This window comes from Capsella rubella, unplaced genomic scaffold (genome assembly GCF_000375325.1).
Source record: "Capsella rubella cultivar Monte Gargano unplaced genomic scaffold, Caprub1_0 scaffold_1, whole genome shotgun sequence".
NCBI lineage: Eukaryota > Viridiplantae > Streptophyta > Magnoliopsida > Brassicales > Brassicaceae > Capsella > Capsella rubella.
Window position 1 is genome coordinate 5,717,523 of NW_006238923.1, and position 26,299 is coordinate 5,743,821.

Sequence of the window (26,299 nt, forward strand, 5' to 3'; positions counted from 1 at the left end):
CAGAAAAAAAATTTCCAGGGCCATAGAAAATCTTATAATTAACAAACAAAGAGGTGTGAAAAACAAAACAGGTGCGAAAATTTTAAGCTAGGGGTACGACGAATAAACACAATTGTTGGGTATAAAACTTTGCAGCTTTTGGGATCATTAACAAATATAAACAGTTAGATGACATAACAGAAACAATCTCATCCATTAGATTAAAACGATGATCTCAACAACCATAGAAAGTGGGTTTGAGCAACTAATTAACGAAGAGGTAATAACAATTAATACCTTTATATGATAATGGCTAAGCAAATTTAAAGTCAAATAGGATTGGAAAAACAAAATTTGAAGAAACAATTGTTTCAGGAAAATAACTTTGTAAATGAAATAAAACAAAACAATCAATATATTTTTTTAATGAAAACAAAGAGTTGTAGAATATTTATATATGGAACGAAAGGGTATGACTGTGAAACATTGCATTGATTAAATTACATGGGTTTTTATTAAAAGACACATCTTTTTAAAAAGACACATTTAAAAGACACATCATTTTAAAAAGACACATTTTTAGCTTTTATATATTCTGAGATTAAACAGTAACCTTTAGATCAAATAAAAAAAATCTGAACCGTTAGATTCAAAAAATGACATCAAAAGTAAACAAAAAGTGGGTTTGCTATTATATATAGATTCCTTTTCTCTATAGATTAACGACGCTATAATATCTAAATTAAGGGTTAGCATGCATCACTCAGTGAATAACAATTGAACCAAGAAGAACTCATATATAATACAAGTATATAACAAGCCCTATTGCTCAGTTTATGTTGGAAATTTTTATTCTTATTTACATTCCGGTCATATATACAACTAAGAATATGGTGACACAAAAAAAAAGAAAAAGAAAAGAACGTACAATTGATGACAAAAAGAAAAAAAAATAGAGAAGTTGAATATTTACCTGCAACATCTTATTGACATTACTGGCACCAAAAATCTTATGGACAATAGCAAATTTGTAAGGCTCTTTAGGCGGAAAATATGGAGCAAAGACGCAATCTTTGACACACTTCCGCCGGAGAAGCTTACACCCGGCACAGGGCGATACTGTTCGTCCGTGTCTGTGGCCCTTTTGTCTCATTTAGGAAAGGAAAGAAAACAAAGAGTGACTTTGAAATTAGGCAAAACAACAAGAGAAGAAGAAGAAGAAGAAGAAGACTTTAGAGAGTAGTGTGTGATTTGTGTTTATATAGACGAGAAGAAGAGGAAGTGAGACACATCAAATCTTCTTTCGTGGGTCCAAAGCCAAAAGTATATTAGTCATTTTAGATTTGCTTTGTTTTGGACAAAAAAAAAAAAATCACATCTCTATTCCTCAAGATTTCTTTGGCCCACTTGTATATTCTCATGGTTTTTGTTATTTATGTGTTGAATAGGTTTTCGTTTTGTCTGTATTACTTAAATTGAATACTATTACTATACATATGTAGTTTTCCCTATTTGTTTCTTGCAAGTTGAAGCAACATTATATTGCTTCTCTATTTTTTTTCTTCTCTATGTTTTGGTCGGGTATGGGATTGTATTTGTGATCACTTCTTGGTGAATCAAGCAAGATCTAGTTAGTCAGCAAGTATATCTAATTTGATTATTTGACATATTCATAAATCAATGACAACGTACAACATGCAACTATAATAGTTTATCAAATGTACGTGATATGTCATCTATAATTCTATAAATGTAATTTTTTTGAAGTGATTCAAAATATAGTTTTGGGCTCTACTAGCTAGTATAGTAACAAAACTAATAGTTTTATTTCTGAAAGAAGTTCAAAAAGCAATGTATAATTAATCGTAAATACCAAACGAAAGATCTTTGTAATATCTCATGAATATACATGTACGCTCACGTAACTAAGAGTTGGTTGCTCTTGGTCGGTTGTTATAACTTCTACCCAATAGATAATGAAATACTCTGAAATCATTGACATATATATAAATAAATAACTGGTTATAGTTTTTTTTTTTTTTTTTGTCATGTGTGGTTAACGAGCCAAGATTCCAACTTCTGGCCGAAGGAATTGAAGAGAAAATGTGTGTTTGAAAGGAAACGAGGTAAAAGTTGGGCTAATACACTGCTTTGACACCATGTGACAAAATGAAGATGTAGTGGGAGACGTTTTCAGACTATAGAACACAAAAATTATGTTTACGTTTAGCGTATGTGTACGTGCTTTTGTCATGTGTGTTTATGTTTGTTTCAGTGTTAGCATTTGTTGTATCACAAAAGTTACATCAGTGTTACGTTTAGTGTATGTGTCAGTATGTGTTCGTGTAAGGCGTTTGTATTAGTGTTAAGCACTAACAATGTGGGAACTTAATTGAGGTTTAAAGCCAACAAAACTAAAATTTCTAAAATAATGCATGCATAAACGTATCAATTAAACTTGGAATTCATACCTGATATACAGCATACCGAATTGGAAAGAGGAGTTTTGAAGACGACGTGCACATAAGCTCTAAGCCTCCAACCGTATGGCTCTGATAAAAGAATCAAATAGTTATTCTTTGCTTAAAAATATCAAAGGACTCGAGACTGTTCTCTCAATGTTTAGATTGAAAAGAGAAAACGTCCACTACAAGAAAACATAACGTTATCCTACCATTTTTCCTACAAAATATTTGGTAGGAAAATTTTCCTAGTGAAAACCTACCAATTTTTAACGAAAATCAGTTTTCGTAGGAAATAGGAAAAAACTTTCCTACCAAATCTGGTATAAAAAATTCGTAGGAAATATCCTACAAAAATCCTACGAAACAATTTTGCGTAGGAAAATTTCGTAGGAAAACAAAAGGAATATGAAAGGAAATTCATTCGTGTGAATTTGGTAGGAAAGTTACCTTCAAATTATCTACAAAATAGTAGTCGTAGGAAATTTCGTAGGAAATTGAAAAGAATATGCTAGGAAATAGTATAATAAGAATTTGGTAGGAAATTACTATCCAATTTCCTACGAAACTCACAAATCATTATTTTTAATCTTTAATATTCGTATTATAAAATTTTAAAACACTGAAACAAAAATATTATATGTAACTTATATCATAATAAATAATTTATGTAATAGTTTATAATGTTATTTTAAAAATCTTTATATTGGGTTCTCTTGGGCTTTCAGTTCAAGTCCATTAGCTAAAGCACAACCCTAAATACATATATAAAGGAAAAATTAGTAAATTAGGGTTTTCACAAATAATAAAAGCCGCTTCTTCCTCTTCTTTAGTTCAACGCTTCTTCTTTATTTCTTCTTCATGTTTCTATCTTTCTTCTTCATTTTGGTTCGATGTTGCTATTTTGCTACAATCTAAAGATACCCCTTTTTGCTAACTATGAAGTCAGGTATACCTTTTTTTGCATCTCTCTCCTCCTGATCTATTATTTTCTGATTTTATAGCAAAGATTTCAAAGAAAAAGAAGATCTTGGCAAATCCGCTGGTTTCTCTATCCCACCGCCACCGCCACCGCTTCACCTTATCCCACCGCCACCGCTTCACCTTATCCTACCGCCACCGCCACTGCCATTCCTCCGCTGTCTTTTAACTACAACGCAGCTTTTCTAATTGATGAAATCCAGATTGCTAAAGAAAAGGCACAAGAGATCTCTACTCAATAGTGTTGATAATGGTGCTTCTTATGATTATAGTGACATATCTAGTATTTAGCTCATCTGGTTTGTTCTTTCAAAGAGAAGATGTATTGAAAGCAACGATGTTTGTCTATTTTGGTTTAGGTTGATATTGTAGATATTTAATTTTGATTTCTAATCTTAACCGATTTGATCCGTTTGTATTTAGAATTCTTTACTATTTTAAAAGAAAAAGAATTGTATTTTTGTTTAATAAATTTGAATAAAAACTACAAATTTTAATAGTCGGATTTATTTACATTAATTATAAATTTTACTTTTATTTCGAAATTAATCTAATTATTGTAAATTAATTTCATTAATTTTATATTTTATCATTTTCGTAGGAAAATAGTGAGAGTTATTTGGTAGGAAAGTGGAAGAAACATATTTACTACAACTATTTTGGAAGGAAAATGGTAAATAAAATTCCTTCTATTTTCCTACGAAATTTCCTACCCAAAATATTTTGAAGGTTTTTGGTAGGAAATTTCCTACGAAATTATGACCAGGAACGATTTCCTACGAATATTTTTATAGGAAAATGGAAAGAAATACCGTTTTCCTACCAAATTCCTACGATATTTGCGGTAGGAAATCGATCTTTTTCTTGTAGTGACATGTTCCTAAGATTAGATCATTCATGTAATGATGTACACACCACTACCACCAAAGATGGCCTTATTCGAAAAGCTTATGATGTAGGATTATTAGGATTAAAAGCTTATTCGAAAAACTTGCAAGAATAATTGGATTCAAGAATCACATACTTACATGATTTAAGAGTCATACCTTGTTTCAGAAGAGGGAAGACACTTACCTAATCAAATGAGGGAAAGATTAGTCTGCACGTTAGATCTTCTGCAATACCTCTATTTCCCTGTTAAGAACGAATCACTAAAAGATGTACGTGGTTAGAATACAGTAAAGCAAGCAGAGAATAATTTTATTATTCAATAACATAATTATGGTGAGATAAACATAAAAAAAGGAACTTACAAAATACAGAGGTTCTGCAGAGATTTAAATTTCCAAAAATCCAACATTATTGCTGGTTTGATGTAGAATCTAGTTGGAGCAGAAATATACATACCTCCTTGGTCAGACGTCAGGTTCTTGTAGTATGCAGAACTTTCGATTGGTTCTTTTTTTCTTCTAAGTATTGGGATATTATAGCAGAAAAGTGAATTTGTGTGCAAACTGCAAAGTATTGAATTTTCTCAACACTGGAACATCATTTGACGAGCCATATTATAGGAAGATGCAGAGAATTGAATTTCTCATTATTTCGAGACACAGTATGCAGAATATTAACTATATCCATGCTTGTCCGAAGCCAGTATGATAGACTTTTAGCGGAGCAGTTACGTTTCCCATCTCCAGAACATATCACTAGACAAAGCCTTTTGTTTTCATAAGCAGAGTATTGAATGTGATCATGCTGCGCCAGCCTCTGCAAAAAAAGCCTTCAATTAAGGACATCTAATTTATCTCCCATCAAATTCCAGAATATGTGATATCTAAGCAAGATATGTATATCGTTTAAGCAGAGAATTTGAATTTCTCAGGCACATCATTGTGCAAGCCTTATAAAGGCATATCTAGGCAGAAATTGAAGTCTGTACGAGCTTTTTGGTTGACATTTACTCTCTTCTATCCAACATGCAGATCAATTTAGTCCCGTAAGATAAAGAGTTTTTAACAGACAATTGAGTCTCTGATCTTTATAACATCTTTAGACAATCCCTTTGTGTAACACGTAATATTTCCCTTTTTCTTATGTAAAAACAAAATGTAAATATAATAACGTGAGAAAAGGAAACTATACTTATTTTAAACAAGCCGGGAACCACCGTCTTTCTTCCGTCGGCGATTTATCTGAGATTGTTGATAAGAGAGAGAGAGAGAGAGAGAGATTTGTCTATATTTCTTTGATCGTCGTCGAGATGGAAGCGTTTCTGAAAGAATTTGGAGATTATTATGGATACCCAGATGGTCCCAAGAACATCAACGAGATCCGCGACTCCGAATTCCAGAGATTACTTGATAAAGGTCTCTCTTTTAACTTCTTTTTCTTTGAATCATGCATGGCTTCTTCTTCTCTCCGATCTGATTGAGTTCAGCACATAATCTTTTTGAGCTGAAATTTCTATGGAAATATAACTATTGGGTGTTGGGTCTGTGGAGGACAAGCTCACTACTTACTCGATAGTTTCGGATTGAATTCAAATTGAGTTTGTGTTTGTTTTATGGAAACAATACAACTTATGTGATGTATTTTAACTAAAGAGATTTTTTTTACTCCGGGATTGCAGTTTTAAGTCTGGTTTGTGATCACTCTGATCAGTACTCTCGTATGACCGATTCAGTTATTGTTCAGAATTGGATCATATTGTGTTAATGATGTTTCTCTATTTGAGAGATTTTGTGAATACAATGCTTATTATGGAGATGGATATAATAATTCTTTCTTTCAGTACTATATTGGAGATTGCAACTTATGAGCTCTTGTGGTATATGCAGGTGTTGTTTACTTGGATCATGCTGGTTCTACTTTATATTCTGAGTTGCAGATGGCTAATATTTTTAAGGACCTTACAAGCAATGTTTTTGGAAATCCACGTATCCTTTTATTTTCAACCTCATAAGACATGATTGGCATTATCTTTTTACTAGATGAGCAGGCAAATCTATTAGGGTCTGAGTCTCTTTTTTATTTTTTAAATTCCTGTGCTAAGTTAATGACTTGGAAGATGTGAAACTTTGATGTTGATTGGTGAAAAGGAACGTAGTTAATCTCTTTTCTGTACATCTGTTTTGTATGGACGATATAATGCCTATATTCTTTTTTCTTTTAGTGAGCAATGTTGTTGAAAGAGGTTCCTTAATAGTGATTTAGATAGTCAAAGTGATATCAGTTCTGTGACCAGTGACCTTATCGCGGATGCTCGGCATCAGGTACTACATTCTCAACATTTCTTGAACTGATATATGCGGTATATTGGGAGTTTTTATATATATTTAATCTTCAGATTACTAGTATTCATATTTCGTTCTATATGTTTCAATCAATCTTCATTGCACACTGGAGTTAGGTGCTTAAATACTTCAATGCATCTCCTGAAGATTACAGTTGCATATTCACATCCGGAGCCACAGCAGCACTGAAGCTTGTCGCGGAGACATTTCCATGGAGCCAAGACAGTAATTATTTGTATACCATGGAGAATCACAACAGTGTACTTGGTATTAGGGAATATGCATTAGCTCAAGGTGCTTCGGCATGTGCTGTGGATATTGAAGAGACAGCTAACCAACCAGGCCACCTCACAAATTCAGGAACATCTATCAAGGTAAAGCATCGTGCTGTGCAGATGAGAAACACTTCTAAACTCCAAAAGGAAGAGTCAAGAGGTCTGTTAGCTTGATAATCTTTTCTTTCTTTTTTCATCTTGAATAGAATCAGTTAAAGATGTATCACATGTCATATTCTTGTACGCTGGGTATATAATCAACTTTTCTGGTTTGCTTATCCTGTTATTCACTCTTATGTTTACAGGAGATGCCTATAATCTATTTGCTTTCCCCTCAGAGTGCAACTTTTCCGGCCTGAGGTTTAATCTAGATCTGGTGAAGTTGATTAAAGAAAATACTGAAACCACGCTAGAAGGCTCTCCCTTTAGCAAGTAGGTGTCGTTTTACATTCTCTCTTCATCTTTCATTTTCCTTAGTGTCTTGCATTGGTATCGCTAAATGTCTGCTTGGATTCATATTATGAGGTTTAGCGATGCTATGCCTAGAAGAGTTTAACTCCTTGAGCATAGTGAGTTTTCTTGTCATGGTCTTTGAGTGTGAGTTAGATACAGACTTTGAACAGGATAATTGGTACAGAAATCTACCATAAATAATAAGATTTTTCTGCTGCTAATATAATGATATCTAGAGAGGAATTGTGCACATTTTGATGATTTATAACAATCAATCAGGTAAGCCTAAAACCACTAAGAACTTTTTGGAGGAACTACTTTGGCTTGATTTGATACTTCTTTCTTTGTTGATTCTAAGTGTGTATAGGACTGGAAGAGGTTCGTTCATATTGGTTTCTGCTATTTATCTCTCATCATGGCTTATATAACTTTTATAAGGAGCAAGCGGTGGATGGTCTTGATTGATGCTGCAAAGGGTTGTGCTACACTACCACCTGATTTGTCGGAGTATCCTGCAGATTTTGTTGCTGTGTCATTCTACAAGGTAGCTCCTGGATTTTCTAAAATCATTGAAGCTTTATTGTTTTCAGATTTTGACTTTTTTTGTTTTCCGCTGTTTTCATGAAGTTATTTGGTTATCCTACTGGGCTTGGTGCTCTCCTTGTGAGGAATGGTGCGTAATTTATTCCTTAGGTTTATATTCTTCTGTAAATCTTTACAAATCTGACTGTAGTTCAGAAACATTCTCGTGAAATCCATTACTTAGATCAGAGCATTTCTGTTTTCAGTTTATTATTATCTCCTTTGAGACTAGTTTCTCAAACAAGATCACTTGTTTCATTTAATCAAACACATATTGCAAATGCCAGCTTCTGACATGATATTTTTCTCATTACTATAATCTACAGACGCAGCCAAAATTCTCAAAAAGACTTATTTTAGTGGAGGTATGGATCTCATTTGGTTGTGTAAAATGGTTGAATTGGTATGACATTTGATAAACATGATACTTACAGGCACAGTTGCTGCATCAATTGCTGACATTGACTTTGTAAAAAGAAGGGAAAGGGTGGAGGAGTTTTTTGAGGATGGCTCTGCTTCATTCCTGAGCATAGCAGCTATCCGTCATGGCTTCAAATTACTCAAGTCGCTTACACCTTCTGCAATTTGGATGTGAGTAGAATTCTGTTCTGTGCAGAATTTCCAATCTTGAAAATGACTAATAATTTTCCTTAGAAGATCGTCTAGTAGGGCCTTGTCTGTTTTAAAGACTCAATATGTTGTTGATTCATGTTTGAAATTTGCGGAGTTTAAAGTTCCCTCCAAACCATCTGCTATTGTAGAAGCTAAAGTGTGTTCTGTATCTTTTTATTAGGCACACAACGTCACTTTCCATATATGTGAAAAAGAAACTTCAGGCATTACGACATGGAAACGGAGCTGGTGTATGTATTCTGTATGGCAGTGAAAATCTGAAGGTCAGTTCTTTTATGATTAAAAACTAGTTTTTCTCTCTCTCATATTCCATTATTTATATGCTTTCATCTATTAAGTGAAACTATATGCTTAAAAAAAAAGGATATCAAATAACATTGGAAGAAAACAAGCATCAATCAACTGAAATTGATATCATCATTTACTTTAGAAGTCATATGGAATTACTTCTTCCTGTGACCATTGTAGTTGATTCATTTTAAATTTTATGTTTCAGTTATCTTCACATAAATCAGGTCCAACGGTTACATTCAACTTGAAAAGACCTGATGACTCTTGGTTTGGCTACTTGGAGGTGGAAAAGCTTGCTTCTTTATCTGGAATTCAGTTACGGGTATGTTTCCGAAAGAACGTTCAGTTTTATTCTCTTTGACTGCTTTCACTCCAAAGAAAAGAAGTTATGTAAGTAAGCTTATGGGATTGTACCGCTGGTAAGGGGTAATCTTGCATAAGGTAATTTGACGCTGATATTCATTTTGTCATTTTACTTCATTTTTGTGTAGACAGGATGTTTTTGCAATCCTGGCGCATGTGCAAAGTATCTCAACTTGTCTCATTCCGATCTTTTGTCTAATGTAGAGGTATAATTGTTCTTTTTTTTGTCGGTCTCGGTTTGAGCAGGTCTGGTATTATATTGTTGACCATGATATCCTTTTAATTCAATCAGGCTGGACATATTTGCTGGGATGACAATGATGTGATAAATGGAAAACCAACAGGGGCTGTTAGGGTTTCCTTTGGTTATATGTCAACCTTTGAAGAGGCTCAGGTATATATAGATAGGTTCCTTTATCTAGTTTTTCCCTAATTCCATGGAAAGTTGTCGAAATTATAGACAAATCTCATTCTCGACTCTTATTTTTTGGTTGTTACGGCTATCTAATTTAAAGTGTATACTTCACTCACAGAAATTTGTTGATTTCATCATAAGTTCATTTGTTTCACCTCCAAAGAAGATTGGGAATGGAATTGTCGTCAGTGGAAGGTTTCTTCAACTTCCTAGTGAAGGTACTTTTTCTGAAATCTTCTATGGTGCTTTGTTCTTAGTAACACTAGCGGTTGTTATTTAACTCTCTTGGAACATTATTCACTCACGTTGACATATAAGGGACCTTGTATAATTGATTCTACCACTCATTGACTTTATTAAAAGTCGCCATGTTTACATGCTTACCTTTCCGTAATCTTTGGTAGTTGATGCTTGTGTTAGCCACATAAATAAAGTGCATGTAGCTTGTTGCTACTTCGTAAAATCTTTGGAAAACCACGAGACGCAAATACTTCATAAAGTATAAATGGCATCTCAATTCTATGAGTCTCCGCTTTTTGTTGATTTGCAGAACTTGAAAGTAAAGAATCTTTTCCAAGCCACTACCTTAAGTCAATTACTATATACCCGATCAAGTCATGTGCTGGATTTTCTGTGATGCATTGGCCACTTTGCAGAACAGGTATTTCATGTAACTGCTTGGTTACTCCAAATCGGTGCTGCTGTTTGTGCAGGTATTAGTGGTTGGGCGGGCCTATTTGGCATTTATGCATAACTTGTGTTCTTTTTCTTTCTGAAACATAAAAAGGACTGCTGCATGATCGAGAATGGGTGGTTCAGGGTCTGACAGGCGAAATTCTTACCCAAAAGAAGGTAATAAAGCATCTTCTAACTCAAATCTTTCTATGTACAGCTCTATCACCAAAAGTTTGATTCGATTGGGAATGGCTTCTAGGTACCTGAGATGTCTCTTATAAGAACCTTTATCGACCTTGAGGAAGGGATCTTGTCTGTAGAATCTTCTCGCTGCAAAGACAAGTTGCACATCAAAATCAAGTCTGATTTATATAATCCGAGGAGCAATGAGTTTGATTCACATGCCAACATGTATGCATTGATCAGTATCATGTGATGTCATACATCAGCTGCTTCATGCTTGTAATAAATTTGATTTTGGTTGCAGACTTGAAAACCATAATGAGGAAAGTAGAATCAATTGTTGGTTTACCAATGCCATTGGTCGACAATGCAAGTTGCTACGGTATTCTAGCTCTTCTTCCAAACACTGTTTGAACAGAAACAAGAGTCCTGGTTTATGCAGAGATTTGGAAAGCAATATCAACTTTGCTAATGAAGCTCAGTTCTTGTTGATCTCCGAGGAGAGTGTTGCTGACCTAAACAGGAGAATAGAAGCAAGTATGTTTCCATCACCTTTTAATCTTACAACTTGTTCGTTTTTGCTTACTAAAAACTGATTTGGTTGCAGAAGACGAGAACTACAAACGGGCTCATGAGAAACTCAATCCATATAGATTCAGACCAAATCTGGTTATATCTGGAGGTGAACCATACGCAGAAGATAAATGGAGAACTGTCAAGATAGGAGACAATCATTTCACAGTAAGTCCATGGATTCACATAAGATCGTAATCATATGTATCAACTTTATGGGTCTCTGTTTTTAAAAAGAAGTTCATATCTCTTGTTGCAGTCTTTGGGCGGTTGTAACCGGTGCCAGATGATAAACATAAGTAATGAGGCTGGACTAGTGAAGAAATCCAATGAGCCCTTAACAACCTTAGCTTCATATAGGAGAGTAAAGGTTTAACATTCTGAAACCAATCTTTTCCATAAATAAAAGGTACTTAATCATTGTTTGTGAAGTAATATTTCTTGGTGTTTCACTGGATTCAGGGAAAGATCTTGTTTGGAACTCTTCTGAGATACGAGATTGATGAGAAAACACAATGTTGGATTGGAGTTGGGCACGAAGTAAATCCAGATACTGAATAGGTTCAAGCTCGTGTGTGTATGAGAAACTCAAGTAAAGGTACAAGCTGAATAGGTTCAAGCTCAAGTAAATCCAGATACATAAACAAACTGAAGGAGAAGCATAAAGCATATGAGAAAAAGTCTGCATATACCAGTTGTGTAACTCCTTCAAGTTTGTAGAGAAAAGCAAATTCTTAATAATATAGCTCAGACTCTCGAGTCCATGGGTACACCAAATACTTAGAAAAACAAAGCATTATGTAATACTGTAAAAGAGCAGAAGAATAATAATACATACAAAGGTTAATTACTTTTACGCTTCATAAACATTTTTTACACACATTTGGGACACTAAATTAGGTTTTCTTTCTCCGCTGCTTCCTCCTCCGGCCGTGTCGGTGGTGAACGCCTCTAAAGTAAGAAAGACTCAGACTTTAGCTATTGAAACCCCCTCAAAGCAGTCAGATGATGAGGAGAGGTCGTGGTCGCGGTCGCGGTCGCGGCGGCGGAGGGGGTGGTATGGGTGGAGGAATAAATCGTAGATATCTCAGTCAAGTTATTGATTCATGCGGGAGGGATTTAACAACGGCGGAGGATATCGTCGATGATCTCCGTTCAAGGTACGGTAACTTTGCTCGTTTGACTCGGCAAGTGCTTCTGCTCAACGTCAGACAAATCGTTAATGCGAGAAACAACAAAGCCAAAGAGGAAGATGATAACAACAATGGCGATGAGCAAGCTGTTGCTACTACTAAGAGGAAGAAAGTTTCGCCTTCTCCGTCTTCTTCTTCCACTTCGGAGGACGAGGACGCTGTTTACAGCGAGAAGCTGAGTCCGCGGTTTGATTTGATCAATGACAGTCTACGAGATAATTATGCCAAGTTGAATAGCTCTTCAAAGAAACCAATTGAGAATGTCGAAGTTGAGACTGTGAGCAACAAAGGTAGAAGCAAGGTGGCTACAATGGGGCTGAGAAAGGAGGCTAACGGCTCTCTTTCTGTCAGTGGGACTACTGCTAATGGTGATTTGGAAGTGGTGGATGATAAAGGACCTACTTTTAAAGATTTCGGTGGTATAAAGAAAGTGTTGGATGAACTGGAGATGAATGTCTTGTTTCCGATTCTCAATCCTGAACCGTTTAAGAGAATTGGAGTTAAGCCACCAAGTGGGATTCTTTTTCATGGACCACCTGGCTGTGGAAAGACCAAGCTGGCCAATGCCATAGCCAATGAAATTGGTGTTCCGTTTTATAAGATTTCAGCTACGGATGTGGTTTCTGGCGTCTCTGGTGCTTCTGAAGAGAATATTAGAGAGCTCTTCTCTAAAGCATATCGGACTGCCCCTTCCATTGTGTTTATCGATGAGATTGATGCAATTGGGTCAAAGAGGGAAAATCAGCAAAGGGAGATGGAAAAGCGAATTGTAACGCAATTATTGACTTGTATGGATGGACCTGGTAACAAAGGTCCTGAGTCTAGTGCTGGATTTGTTCTCGTCATTGGAGCTACAAATAGGCCTGACGCTCTTGATCCTGCTTTGAGGAGAAGTGGACGATTCGAGTGTGAGATTGCTCTGAGTGTTCCAGATGAAGATGCAAGGGCTGAGATACTATCGGTTGTAGCCCAAAAACTTAGACTAGAAGGACCCTTTGACAAGAAAACAATAGCTCGTTTAACACCTGGATTTGTTGGAGCCGATTTGGAGGGCGTTGCTAACATGGCTGGCAGGATAACCACAAAGAGAATATTGGATACAAGAAAATCTCAACTGTCTGCAAATGGTGAAGATGATAATTCTTGGCTAAGGCATCCCTGGCCAGAAGAAGAGTTGGACAAACTTTTTGTGAAAATGTCTGATTTCGAGGTATGTTAATTGCTGGCGTGATATGATTCTACTTTACTGTACTTCAATTGTTTTTAATTCTTGTTCTTTGGTTTCTGACTTTGTTATCTACCAGGAAGCAGTGAATCTAGTTCAGGCATCTTTAACAAGAGAAGGATTCTCTATCGTGCCAGATGTCAAGTGGGATGATGTTGGTGGACTTGAGCATCTACGACTTGAATTCAACCGTTATATAGTTAGACCTATCAAAAAGCCTGATATTTATAAGGTACTAGCAAGTCACTTGGAACTGTTATATAGACAAGAATACTTGCTTGACAGTTGAGGTCTGAATGTGTCTCTTTGGGTATTTTTAGGCTTTTGGGGTAAGCTTAGAGACAGGATTTTTGCTTTATGGACCACCGGGATGTGGTAAGACATTGATTGCCAAGGCAGCTGCTAATGAGGCAGGAGCTAATTTCATGCACATCAAGGGTGCAGAACTTCTAAACAAATACGTTGGAGAAAGCGAGCTTGCTATTCGGACATTGTTTCAGCGTGCCCGCACATGTTCACCATGTGTAATCTTCTTTGACGAGGTGGATGCTTTGACAACAAGCCGTGGCAAAGAAGGAGCTTGGGTTGTTGAAAGGCTTTTGAACCAGTTTCTTGTTGAGCTGGACGGTGGAGATAGGCATAATGTATACGTAATTGGAGCTACAAACAGGCCAGATGTAATTGATCCAGCTTTCTTGAGACCCGGTAGGTTTGGGAATCTACTATATGTACCCCTCCCTAGTGCGGATGAGCGTGCTTCGATTCTTAAAGCTATAGCAAGGAAGAAGCCCATAGATGCTAGTGTTGATCTGGATGGTATTGCAAAGATGAGATGTGAAGGTTTCAGCGGAGCTGATCTTGCTCACTTGGTGCAAAAGGCTACATTCGTGGCAGTGGAGGAAATAACATGCTCCAGTGAAGATGATGATGATGATGTTACAGATTCAACTAAGTGTAGCATCAAGATGACTCATTTCGAGCAAGCCTTGTCCTTAGTGTCACCATCAGTGAACACACAGCAACGAAGACACTACGAGGAGCTATCAAAAAAGCTCCAAGAAAGCATTGGAAGGAAAGCATAGGAAGGATCATCTTTTGCACTACACTAAAACTCTCTTTACTTATAAAATGTCTGCAAAATCCCATTTTTCCGAGTATTTGTACCAATATATTTGAGATATAAGATATTACATATAAGAAGGTTTTGTTACATTTTTTTTTCTGGCTCGATAATTACAAAGAAAAACAATATCCTAAACAGCGTCGTTTTCGTTTAAAATAAATAAAGACACGTGCTCTTCTTACTCTTCCCCTTCGTCCTCTCCATTATTCATTCATTCACAGCGATAATAATATTCTTTGAAGCTTTTAAGCTTGTTTGCGAAGACGAAGACTCAGACTCGGAGGTATTCCATCTGATCTGCTCTTAGGTTCCTATTTATTGTTCTTGCTTTTTAGATTATAACTGATCGATTCTCATGTCTGTGTTGTCCTTGCGTAATTGGTACATCTCTTGGGTTTACTCTCTCAATTTGTTTTTTTCCTTTTTTTTTGATAACCTGATCGAATCTGGAAATAACAGGATTAGGATATTAAGGAATCTGGCTGTTTTATAGTTTTCGATCGAGATTATAGTTTTTTCGTGTGTAGCTCCCCTTAAGCTCTCTTTTTTTTTTTGTATTTTTTTTTTTCAATGATTGCATTGTTATCACTCAGTGCTTTCACTTCAACTTGCAGTTGTTGTTCTGCTCAGATGGCAGTCCGCTTCTGGACAGCCCTGTTTCTAGTGTTTCCCTGCCTTTTCAGTATTTCTAATGCTAGCGCTGGAGATGCCGATCTAACTTACAGGTATTATAAAAATTCTCCACTTTCCTTAATATTATTCATATACAAACTTATCTTGCTTGCCTTGTAATGTTTGTGTTCGAGATAAGCCTGTTTGTTCTGTTAAGTTTATACTGTTAACTTGATCTGGCAATTTTGTATTAGGACATGTGTTTCAGGATGTGAGATAAGTGGTTGTGTTGGACAAGAGTGCTTTCCTCAGTGCAATTCTTCATCTAATGGTGGTCCATGGTACATCCAAGAACCTCTGTATTTACAATGGAAAAAATTGGGTTGTCAAGGTGATTGCCGTTATCAGTGTATGGTTAATAGAGAGAGAGAACGTGAAACTCTTGGTCAAGCCCCGGTCAAATACCATGGTAAATGGCCCTTCAAACGTGTACTTGGGATTCAGGTTTGTTTATTTCTTTTCACTTGTAAATTTCTGGTTGTTTCCAAACATGCTGTTTGACTTACATTTGTTCTTTGATAGGAGCCTGCTTCTGTTGCTTTCTCTGTGCTCAACCTAGCGATGCATTTCCATGGTTGGCTTTCCTTTTTCATTACGCTGTACTACAAATTGCCTCTGAAACAAGATAGGACAGCCTACTATGAATACGTTGGTCTGTGGCATCTCTATGGTCTCCTATCCATGAACTCGTGGTTCTGGAGTGCTGTTTTCCACAGCAGGTAATTCATCTACACATTACTTTTTCATACACTATCTGCTTCGTCTATCATATGATTTTCTTGTAATCTGTCCCCATGGTTCTCAGGGATGTTGACCTCACAGAGAGGTTGGACTACTCATCAGCAGTAGCCGTTCTTGGATTCTCACTTATAGTAGCCATCTTAAGAACCTTTGATGTTCGGGTCGAGGCTGCAAGGGTCATGGTATCCGCTCCAATACTAGCTTTTGTAACCACCCACATACTATACATCAACTTCTACAAACTTGACTATGGTACACTGCAAGCTCTTTCCCCTATCTGAAACCGAGTCAATGTTTATTTTGGTGAATTTCACTGGTTTTGAATGGTGTTTACAGGTTGGAACATGATTGTGTGTGTGGCAATGGGAGTCTCTCAGCTTCTCCTATGGGCAAGATGGGCCGCTGTCTCGAGCCATCCATCTAATTGGAAACTTTGGGTGGTTGTGATTGCTGGAGGCTTAGCCATGCTTCTAGAGATATATGATTTTCCTCCATATGAAGGCTACTTTGATGCTCACTCAATCTGGCATGCTGCCACAATTCCCCTTACTATTCTGTGGTGGAGCTTCATTAGAGACGATGCTGAGTTCAGAACTTCCAGTCTCCTCAAGAAATCTAAAACAAAGGCAAAGTGAGTCGCTAAATTTCACAAGGTTTTAAATTTGATTGCACGATTCGTTTCAGACCACATAAGCACTAGGAAAAAAACAAAAGGTGGAAATGGATTTAAATATCAAGAAGGCAGAGTCTATTGTTTAAAAGCTAGCTGGTCTGGATTTAGTGACTGAATCAGAGGTTTCTTCAGTTTTTGTCAATGTTTATACGTGAACTATTTAATCTGCTTTGAGCCTTTCCGAATTTTGTCTTTGCCTTACTTTTGGTCAATTGAGATTTTGATATCATTTGCTATTCATATAAAGTCTTTTTGAAATCAGACTTTTGTCAATATTTTGAGACAATCCTGTGACATATATGATCGTGTATAAAGTTTGAATCTACAAAATAAGCTGCGAGAAACTCCTATGCCCGCCAGAGTCTTCTCTTCCATTAATCCGCTATTTGAGAGACGACCTGCATGGATCAGACAAGACATTTTAATGAGAAATAGCCCAACAAAATTATGTGTGAGATATAGAGACAGAGCTGCAGGGACCTGAGTAATCAAAGGTTTTGCACAATCTTCCCACTCTGTAGCCCATCGACCCGAAGAACCAGTCTCCATCGCCCCTGCTTTAAGCGACGCTAGTGCATCACAGTTCCCGGGAAAACCCTTGAAGAGAATCTGTTCAGAAAAACAGAACACAAGAACATTACTAGTGCAGACTAGGTGAAAAGTGTCTTTAAAAGAAAGAAAAGTTACTAACCAATAACTGATCTGCTAATTCCGATGAAGATGAAAACAAGATTCCGTTCGTCCCATCCTTGACGAGTTCTTGAATGCTTCACAAAATTTTAAGGTTTAAAATTTATGGTTTTGTTCGTAGAAGTATTGAAAGTCACTGATTATTTACCATGAGTAGGAAACCGAGCAAACTGGGAGGCCACATCCAAACATATCAACAACCTATAATGCCAGCAAGTTGACACCATGGAAAGTCAATTATAAGTCTTTGCCTAATTAGCACATATGGGCTTAATTATAATGGACTTACCTTCATGGGAAGGTCTAAACCTGATGACGAAGTGTGTAAGCAAACACCAAGATCTGCAGAACCTAAAAGCAATGGGTAATCTTCAGCTGCAAGCCACATTGTACGGAATGCCACATGTTTGAGGTTCAATCGTTTGATTTTCCCCTCGTACATCTCTTTTTCAGGTCCTTTACCTTCATGGACAGTATAGATAGCTCATGATCAAAAACAAAACAGCAAAATTTTATTGTGCTCTAAACAAGAACGAAACCATTGTTACCTGTAATGATGAACAGCAAATTGGGATAAAGGTGTTGCTCTTCTGAGATTTCAGCTGTATCACTTCCTTCTGATCTTGCAGCAACACGCCGATCATACATCACTGCAGCTTCTAATAGGATACCAAAATTTTCATCAGGGGTCCTGAAATTTCATGTCTAGTGTTCAATGTCACGTAATGATGGTGCCACAAGAGTGAAAGTGAACAAATAACGAGGAGCTGTCCTCACCAGCTTGTACTGCTCACAACAAGAGCTGGTCTTTTTTCCTTCAGCGAGATGTCCGCATTACTTTTGGTAGTAAAAAGGGTTTCATGAAGCTCGTGGTTCTCCAACTCTAAGTTTGAATTACAAGATTTTGCATCAGAACGAATGGAGAAGCTGAAAAGGAACGGGAACATGTACTTTTTAATTCAAAGAGAATACCTCCACTGATGATATCATAGACACCAATTGGATGGCAAAGATCTTTCTTCACTCGGCAAAACAACTTAAGAAGTAACAAAAATTATCATTAACCTCGAAACAGTATTCTCCACCAAGAGTGAAAGTGTTGATAAAAGCAATCTAAAGAGGAAGAAAGAACCAGCTAACCTCGTGCCTTTCTTCAAGCAAAGCAGGGCGGAAAAACTCAGGAGGCTGATCATATAAAACTTTGGCTCTGTTTCAGAACATTATTTCATACGAAATCAGAATCACATAACTTTCTTTACTTCAGAAATGTTTCAGGTAACAATCTATGAGCAATTTCATCTCACCTCACTCCCCAATTCTGATCCAGTTCATGTTGCATTGCTTTTGTCACACATAGCGAACCCGTTGCCATCTTTCCATAATAATTCTCAAACCTAAATCATGCACATATTACCCTTAGAGAAAAAGATGTTCCAGAGATAGTTTAAGAAATTATGAAGAAGCTGGTTGATATACATACCAGCGGTATAAGGATACAAGCAAATTGTTTCTTCCTAAAGACAATGCCAACAACGTATATCCAAAATTATGCCAATCTACAACAAATGCTGCACGTCTCCACGAGCTTGCCCACTTAACAGCAATTAGGGTTGGAACAGAAGGAGGATTCTGCAGAAATAACAACGTGTAAATTCTACAGATTTTGAAGAAAATAGAATTTACTGGAAATTTCAATGTGAAAACGATAAAGACTTTACCTGGACCAAGAAAATGTCAGGCGCTGGTACTTTTACGAAAAGAAACCAGAGAAGCATTGTAAACTGAATAAGTGCCTTGAGCAAGAGAGTTACAGGATAAAGTATCTTTGGCAAGAGCTGTAGGAATCGAGGCTGTGCCTGTTTTAAACCCCCAAAAACAAGAAACTGATGATCATAAAAATCTACAGATTTACTAGTAGCTTATATAGAGGCTTGATCGTAGCATACCATTGTATGGATGTGGATTGATGGGTGATTTAGAACAGCTTCATGAGGTATAGAACCTATTCATGAATTATAAAACATTGAAACAATGCATTATGATTCACAAGAACACTGTCACTGAGTTAGGAATCCTTACCTCCATATGAAACAATGTCCACTTGAAATGATGCCTGCAGATCCATTTTTATGTGACAATCAGTGTATTAATACATAAACTAATGTTTTACAGAAAACTCAAGATCGAATTAACTGAGAATATTAGAACTTGATTCAAAAACAACATCAAAATGAAATGAGAGTGAACCTGACGAGCAAGAGAAAGAGCGTGATATTGCATCCGAGGACTTCGACCAAGATCTCCAAGCACCACTACACAGGCCCTTCCTCTTTTCCCCATCGTCCCTAAAATCTCATCATGGAGTTGATCATTAGCAGTAGTCGAGCTCAAAACCATGTGATCATAGTCAGACTCTACTGATCCATAGGAAAATAGATACAAAATCCAAGAATGAACACGAAAAAAAAGTCTCAGAAAGTTCGTTTAATCGGATCTTACCGATTCTCCCAGATGCCGTCGATATGCGCCGGGCAAAATTTTCCGATGAGGCGGAGGAGAAAGAGATACACAAATGAAAACGCAAAATTAGGCCTGATAAGGAATTAACTTGGCCCATGAGTTACAAAGCCCATGTGTAATAATCCTCTGAAGGTACTAAAAGAGTCACGTGTCCGTCACATGCTAAATTATCTTGACGGCGAAAGAAGCACTTCAGATTCACGGCGAGGCCGCCATCGACGGCGAAGTTAGGATTCGTTCTTTAAACGGAGGAGGTTTCTGAGATTGTGAGACGCTAATGAATCCGAAGGATGAGAACCAGTCAGGTAACTTGCTCATTTCAAAAAATCATTATATACATAGTAGTCTGACTTCTCAGATTTTGGATCATTCAGGAGGAGATGTTGCTCGTACTCTGGTAGAATTTTTGGAAGTAGCCATCACAATGATTGTATCCCTCAAAGGTTTGTACCCGTCTGGTGAGTAAAGAGCAATGGATTGTGTTTTGATTGGTTCTTGATTTGCATATCCAAGCGATTGATTTGAGCATCTTGTGTTTGTGAAGCGGCATTTGAAAGGCGGAGATATATGAATATGGTGGTACAAAGAGCAAGGCATCCTGAGCTACGCGACTATATTCACTCTGCTGCTTCTGGGCTACTTCCTTTTGTTGAAAAGGTTTAGTTGGTTTGATCAACCTCTCTTTTTTTGTTTTTACTAATTAACTGTAACATGTATGTGTGGAAATTGCTGCATTTTTTATGCACTAATCAAACTTCACCAATTCAATAAACCCACCCCTACACACATAAGAAAGAATCGCACTTTATAATCTTGATGCAGCAATCGAATATGAAAGGATCCTTTTTTCGACAATTTATGAAAACCCACATGGATGATTTGCCTTTGTTTGTATAATCAATTCCAGTTATCTCATGAACAATGTCTGTTGTTGCTCAATGAAACAGGGTCTTGTTGAGAGAGTAGCAGTCGTATTTTTTAGTGAGGATAATGTTTCTGTAGAGAGGTTTATCTTTAAGCTCATGATTAACACGTCTTGCGCTGCTTCGGTAGAAGAGGGTCAACTAGAGTTCGCGCTTAAGTCCTTTTTAATCAAGCTTTCTGTCTCGAAATCTCTTGTCAAACCTCTTCCCCAAAGTAAATACATCTCTAGCTCCACCCTCTTTACTTCCCATATACGCCAATTTCTCTTTGTTCTTATAGCAATGTTTCTATGTTTAAAAGCTTTTTAATTCTTTCCCACTCATAAACAGGCTGTAGATGGGAGGTAACAGCTTACCTGAGGTCACTTCCGGAAGTGGGTTCAAGCAAAGATGGAGAGCAGTGGATTCCAACAGATACAAAGCAGTGGCAGAAGCCACCAGTTATAACGCCTGTCAAGTCTTTGAACAGCGAGCCACTCTGCTTGCAGCTTTACTTGGAACACGCAAGTTTCTCTGAACGACACAACCTTGTCAAGCCCAATCAATGATGTATCATCTCATGAGCCATAAAGTCAGATAACACAATTAGCCGCACGGCTCAGTTGGTCCCTACTATTTCTGAAGCAAGATGCATTATTGTTTTGTCATTTACTCCCAGGGTGTGACGGAGCCCCACCCCCCCCCCCCCCCCTTGATAGAAATTGTATAGTCACCTCACCGGTACCAGAAAATTGTAAAGGTTAGAAACTTAGTGGTAATAGTAAAGGTTAAAACTATCACTGTAAAAGTTAAAACTAACAAAAGTGAAATGTTATTGTGGATTGTGTTAAACCGAGGATGATTGAGGTTGATTTTTGTGCGATCTTACAGTTTCCCCTTTGGTTAAAGGAACTTTCTGAATCTTAGAGAGTGCATTCCCCTGCTTATTGGTTCACTGTCCCTTAAATGGTTAATATTTCTTAGAACCACTTTTTGTTGGATGGGTAGATAATGTAAGTTCTCTACACTTATTAGTAACTGTTGATTACTCTACAGAGTTCCTAATTGTAAATCCTTTCTTATATGAATGGAAACAAACCACCGGATGAGTGATAAATAACAAACAAAAGAGTCGTGTATGCATGTGTTTTTAAGGTTAATAATTGAGCCGGACAACATCTTAGTAGTGGGGTCGTAAAGAATATAATTTAACAAGGAAAGTATCATTATGGAGCTATATTTTAGCCACGTTCAAAATATGGACTCGAAAATTATCATTTAGCCATCTCTTAGTAAAGGGACCTCTCTTAGTAATCTTAGTTTAAGAGATGGCTAATACTTCAATCCAAAAGGTATCCAAAAGTTTTTCATATCGACGTTCCTACTCTATGTAAACATCTCTTTCACGTACGTCCTCTTTCGAGTATGCTTATACATATTTAGAACATCGTAAAGTGATGATATTAAGTCGAATGAACTTAATGATCATTCTTATGATTCTCTGATCGACATATTGATAATAGAACCTCTTCTTTTATGTGTTGTTGTTTTTTAAGTGGAAAATGTGGAAGTTAAAGATCGGAGAAGGAAATGGAGAAGACGATGATCCGTATTTGATGAGCACTAATAGCTTCGCCGGTCGGCAAATATGGGAGTTTGATCCAAATGCCGGCACCTCAGAGGAGCGAGTCGCCGTAGACGAGGTGCGTCAGTCTTTCTATGATAATCGCCATCGGGTTAGAGCTTCCAGCGATCTTTTATGGCGAATGCAAGTATGTTTTCCTTGTACTACAATTTATTACTTACATATACATATTAGGGCCCGCGCGCGTTTACTGACTACTAGGTATAAATAGAAAATTTTGCTGATATATTTGAAAATCTCAAAACATTTTTTAAGTTTCTCAAGGAAAAAAGCTTCCATCAAGTAATACCAGCAGTTAAGGTCGAAGATGCTGAGACACTCATGACCAAAGAAGCAGCGACCATTGCGTTAGGAAGATCCGTTCATTATTTCTCGGCTTTGCAGAGTAGCGACGGCCACTGGCCTGCTGAAATCGCCGGTCCACTCTTCTACGTTCCTATGATGGTTAGTTTTTTAACCATGCCATATTATTATATATGCCGTAATCTAGAAAAATTACCTAAAACTGAAGTGGGTTATCGCAGGTGTTCTCTTTCTATATCACAGGACATGTTGAGGTGATATTCAGTGCAGAGCATCGTAAAGAAATGCTTCGGTATATCTTTTGTTTCCAGGTACAGTGCTGTTTACCTTTATTTTGTGAATAAACTGTATATAGTGAATTATTTATTTATTTTATTTAACAGTGTTTTCTGTAATTGCTTCTCAGAATGAAGATGGTGGATGGGGATTTCACATAGAGGGAAAGAGCTGTATGTTTTGCACGGCACTGAATTACATATGTTTACGTATACTTGGACAAGATTCAGATGCAGGGCCGTGCAAGCTTGCTCGGAAATGGATTCTTGATCGTGGTGGTGTCACATACATTCCTTCTTGGGGAAAATCTTGGCTCTCAGTAAGATTTTCATACAAACATGTTACTCATGCTAAAAAAAATGATACATTTCGAAAATGTTAAGACTCGTCATTAATTAATTCAACTTGTGTGTATGTATAGATACTTGGAGTCTATGATTGGAGTGGAACCAACCCGATGCCTCCAGAGATGTGGCTGCTGCCTTCTTTTCTTCCAATACATCTTGGTTTGGTTTTTCTTTTTCTTTTATGATAAGATACTCTATTTGAGTAATTATATACATACTTTCAAAGATTGAAGTAAGGAAAAACAATAATAACAGGGAAAACTACAAGCCTTTGCCGGATAATTTACTTGCTCATGTCCTACTTTTATGGGAAGAGATTTGTTGGTCCAATAACACCTCTTATTCTGAAACTGCGGGAAGAACTCTACTTACAAGCTTATGAAGATATCAATTGGAATACAGCACGCCGTCTATGCGCTAAGGTAGCTTAGTTTAACGCATCTTTATTTTCTCTTAAACTTTGTAGTAGATATTTTTCGCAACATTAATCTTATGTTGTTGTACTCCTTGTAGGAAGACATGTATTATCCGCATCCTCCAATTCAAGATTTGGTGTGGAACAGTCTTCACATTTTCATGGAGCCTGTCCTTACACGTTGGCCATTTAACAAGCTTGTGAGAGAAAAGGCTCTTGAGGTAGTGATGGAATACATACATTATGAAGATGAAAATAGCCGTTACATCAACACTGGATGCGTTGGGAAGGTGAAACACTTGAGTTATCCTCTAAACAATAATTCCATAAGATGATATATGACAAGATTTATTAAGAACTGTACAATATATGTTGAAATTGACAGGCAATGAGCATGCTTGCTTGCTGGAATGAAAATCCAAACGGGGAATATTTCAAGAAACATCTTGCTAGAATTCCGGATTTCTTATGGATTGCTGAAGATGGGATGAAATTGCAGGTATTGATAGAGTTGAACAGCCTTATATTCTATGGATATATATATACATACTAGCTATCCAAAGATTCCTTGAGTACCAAACATATTTATGCAGAGTTTTGGAAGTCAACTATGGGATACAACACTTACGGTTCAAGCTTTTCTTGCCTGTAATCTCTCCAATGAAATCGCCAATGCGCTCATGAAAGCACATGGTTTCATTAAGAAATCTCAGGTTCTTTTTATCCTCTGCAATCTGCATTATAGTGCTCTTTAGAGTTGAGTTGAATCTGGTTTTACTAAATCAAATAACTTCAAAGATTAGAGAAAACCCTTCGGGAAATTTCAACAAGATGCACCGCCACATTTCCAAAGGAGGATGGGCTTTTTCTGATCGAGATCAGGGATGGCAAGTTTCAGATTGTTCAGCTGAAGCCTTAAAAGTAATCAATCGATTGCTTAGCTGCTGTTTCTAAAGAAAAACAACTTAGCTGCTGTTTCTAAAGAAACTAACTCTCACATCTTTTTGGTTTCATATATAGTGTTGTCTACTGCTTTCCATGATGCCACCTGACGTTGTTGGCCCAAAAATGGATACTGTGAACTTATATGATGCTGTGAACTTCATCCTATCTTATCAGGTTTGACTACAATCCATAAGACATGTTTTTACCAAAAGCAGAAAAGGAATTTTTTTACTTTTCGTAATTTTTTACATGATAACATACTAACTCTCAATTTTTTGTGACCATTGCATTGTTTTAGAGTAAAAATGGAGGTATGAGTGCATGGGAGCCCGTCCGTGGATATGGATGGTTAGAAGTAAGTACTCAATGTTTCACTTTACGTAATTTGAGAGTTTTTTTTTCAATAAGACTCACTCAAGCTAATGAACCCTTTGAACTATGTATTCAAGTTGTTCAACCCCACAGAGATTCTGGCTGATGTTGTAGTAGAGCATGAGTACGTTGAATGTACATCATCGGTGATCCAAGCACTGGTCATGTTTAAGAAACTATACCCAGATCACAGGACCAGAGAGATCGATATGACCATTGAGAAAGGGCTGCAATTTATAGAAAGCAGACAAGAGGCAGATGGTTCTTGGTAGGGTATCTTAAAGAGTGTATATATATCCAAGGGAAAGCATGTTCAGGATAGGTAAGAAGCGTTTGTCTTGAATTGACAGGTATGGAAGTTGGGGAGTTTGCTACACATATGCCACATGGTTTGCTCTTGAAGGTTTAGCAGTAGCTGGTAAAACGTATGACAACTGTTTGGCTATGCGTGAAGGTGTTCGTTTCCTTCTCATGAAACAAAACAACAATGGAGGTTGGGGAGAAAGCTATCAATCTTGCTCTGAAAAGGTAATGTCTCTGTTATGAATTTCAACGATTGAAGTCCGTAATCTTGAAACTAGTAAAATCATCTTTGATATGCAGAGATACGTAGCATTAGAAGGAGGAAGATCGAACATTGTGCAAACCGCATGGGCAATGATGGGTCTGATTCACACGGGACAGGCTGAGAGAGATCCAGTGCCTCTTCACCGTGCTGCGAAACTAGTCATCAATTCGCAATTAGAAAACGGAGATTATCCCCAACAGGTACTTCCTTTCCATACTAGATTCGAGAATGGTGAATGATTAGATTATTAAAACATTGTTTGTTTGCTCTGTTGAGCAGGAAATGACAGGAGTGTTCATGAAGAACTGTTTTCTAAACTATGTTACCTACAGAAACATCTTCCCCATATGGGCACTTGCAAAGTACCTGAAAGTTGTTAACGTTGTAAATCCTTAATATTGTTGTTTCTCTGAATGGTATGTACTGTGAAGTTGACGATCTTGAAAACTCTATTTTTATTTTCTTTAAGTGGTATCGAGGCTGTGCTTTCTGTTAAGTGAAGTTTTTACCTTGTGATATTTCTGTTAATTAACTATATTCTCAGTTCTCTTTGTACAGAAGAACATCTTGCAGCATGCAGAGTCCAGTCAA

General features: G+C 37.0%; 7 protein-coding genes across 14 annotated transcripts in view; 5 read left to right on the forward strand and 2 right to left on the reverse strand.

The window, feature by feature from the left end:
• LOC17897389 (LOB domain-containing protein 3) overlaps nt 1-1,132 on the reverse strand; it is a 3,626-nt gene extending 2,494 nt beyond the window's left edge. The window contains exon 1 of the mRNA XM_006303400.2: nt 953-1,132. Coding sequence (XP_006303462.2) covers nt 953-1,132 — 180 coding nt within the window. The remainder of the gene's footprint in view (nt 1-952) is intronic.
• A 4,395-nt stretch (nt 1,133-5,527) lies between these two features.
• LOC17900233 (molybdenum cofactor sulfurase) lies at nt 5,528-11,948 on the forward strand. 4 transcript variants are annotated; one of them, XM_023789295.1, is made up of 21 exons: nt 5,528-5,728; nt 6,200-6,298; nt 6,576-6,634; nt 6,772-7,090; nt 7,236-7,362; nt 7,822-7,927; nt 8,011-8,056; nt 8,292-8,330; nt 8,400-8,556; nt 8,759-8,861; nt 9,095-9,211; nt 9,381-9,458; nt 9,545-9,646; nt 9,786-9,885; nt 10,218-10,328; nt 10,455-10,519; nt 10,602-10,753; nt 10,830-11,062; nt 11,136-11,266; nt 11,358-11,468; nt 11,561-11,948. In XM_023789295.1, exons 1-21 carry the CDS (start codon nt 5,623-5,625, stop codon nt 11,657-11,659), a joined length of 2,460 nt encoding a protein of 819 aa, XP_023645063.1. In that variant the 5' UTR covers nt 5,528-5,622; the 3' UTR covers nt 11,660-11,948. The 4 variants fall into 4 exon arrangements, with proteins under 4 accessions (XP_023645063.1, XP_023645064.1, XP_006305925.1 ...); XM_006305863.2 differs by having other exon boundaries at nt 5,529-5,728; nt 11,133-11,266; XM_023789296.1 differs by lacking the exon at nt 8,292-8,330 and having other exon boundaries at nt 11,133-11,266.
• A 68-nt stretch (nt 11,949-12,016) lies between these two features.
• On the forward strand, nt 12,017-14,730 carry LOC17899582 (cell division control protein 48 homolog C). Its single transcript, XM_023789298.1, has 3 exons — nt 12,017-13,501; nt 13,596-13,748; nt 13,837-14,730. Exons 1-3 carry the CDS (start codon nt 12,104-12,106, stop codon nt 14,596-14,598), a joined length of 2,313 nt encoding a protein of 770 aa, XP_023645066.1. The 5' UTR covers nt 12,017-12,103; the 3' UTR covers nt 14,599-14,730.
• An 86-nt stretch (nt 14,731-14,816) lies between these two features.
• Nucleotides 14,817-16,954, forward strand: LOC17900170 (post-GPI attachment to proteins factor 3). Of its 3 annotated transcripts, none has more exons than XM_006305114.2 (6): nt 14,817-14,922; nt 15,254-15,364; nt 15,506-15,755; nt 15,834-16,030; nt 16,117-16,304; nt 16,389-16,954. In XM_006305114.2, exons 2-6 carry the CDS (start codon nt 15,270-15,272, stop codon nt 16,685-16,687), a joined length of 1,029 nt encoding a protein of 342 aa, XP_006305176.2. In that variant the 5' UTR covers nt 14,817-14,922; nt 15,254-15,269; the 3' UTR covers nt 16,688-16,954. The 3 variants fall into 3 exon arrangements, with proteins under 3 accessions (XP_006305176.2, XP_023645069.1, XP_023645070.1); XM_023789301.1 differs by lacking the exon at nt 14,817-14,922 and adding an exon at nt 14,996-15,020; XM_023789302.1 differs by lacking the exons at nt 14,817-14,922; nt 15,254-15,364 and having other exon boundaries at nt 15,580-15,759.
• On the reverse strand, nt 16,955-20,018 carry LOC17899031 (UDP-glycosyltransferase TURAN). Its single transcript, XM_023789300.1, has 16 exons — nt 19,915-20,018; nt 19,663-19,760; nt 19,495-19,528; nt 19,362-19,417; nt 19,134-19,271; nt 18,896-19,044; nt 18,720-18,809; nt 18,556-18,622; nt 18,388-18,451; nt 18,193-18,298; nt 17,964-18,106; nt 17,705-17,877; nt 17,564-17,616; nt 17,417-17,492; nt 17,206-17,334; nt 16,955-17,123 (listed from the first exon to the last, which is right to left on the reverse strand). Exons 2-16 carry the CDS (start codon nt 19,753-19,755, stop codon nt 17,100-17,102), a joined length of 1,395 nt encoding a protein of 464 aa, XP_023645068.1. The 5' UTR covers nt 19,756-19,760; nt 19,915-20,018; the 3' UTR covers nt 16,955-17,099.
• A 57-nt stretch (nt 20,019-20,075) lies between these two features.
• LOC17899656 (DNA polymerase zeta processivity subunit) lies at nt 20,076-21,537 on the forward strand. 2 transcript variants are annotated; one of them, XM_023789303.1, is made up of 5 exons: nt 20,076-20,240; nt 20,310-20,378; nt 20,480-20,592; nt 20,883-21,072; nt 21,189-21,537. In XM_023789303.1, exons 1-5 carry the CDS (start codon nt 20,213-20,215, stop codon nt 21,404-21,406), a joined length of 618 nt encoding a protein of 205 aa, XP_023645071.1. In that variant the 5' UTR covers nt 20,076-20,212; the 3' UTR covers nt 21,407-21,537. The 2 variants fall into 2 exon arrangements, with proteins under 2 accessions (XP_023645071.1, XP_006305615.1); XM_006305553.2 differs by having other exon boundaries at nt 20,078-20,240; nt 20,310-20,393.
• An 862-nt stretch (nt 21,538-22,399) lies between these two features.
• Nucleotides 22,400-26,209, forward strand: LOC17897453 (amyrin synthase LUP2). Of its 2 annotated transcripts, none has more exons than XM_006306778.2 (16): nt 22,400-22,609; nt 22,738-22,926; nt 23,007-23,096; nt 23,192-23,380; nt 23,483-23,567; nt 23,664-23,830; nt 23,922-24,113; nt 24,209-24,322; nt 24,417-24,536; nt 24,622-24,744; nt 24,844-24,942; nt 25,067-25,123; nt 25,218-25,408; nt 25,491-25,668; nt 25,744-25,908; nt 25,988-26,209. In XM_006306778.2, the coding sequence occupies exons 1-16, from the start codon at nt 22,400-22,402 to the stop codon at nt 26,102-26,104; spliced, it is 2,286 nt and encodes a 761-aa protein (XP_006306840.1). In that variant the 3' UTR covers nt 26,105-26,209. The 2 variants fall into 2 exon arrangements, with proteins under 2 accessions (XP_006306840.1, XP_023645602.1); XM_023789834.1 differs by having other exon boundaries at nt 22,436-22,609; nt 22,747-22,926.
• Nucleotides 26,210-26,299: the final 90 nt, after the last annotated feature.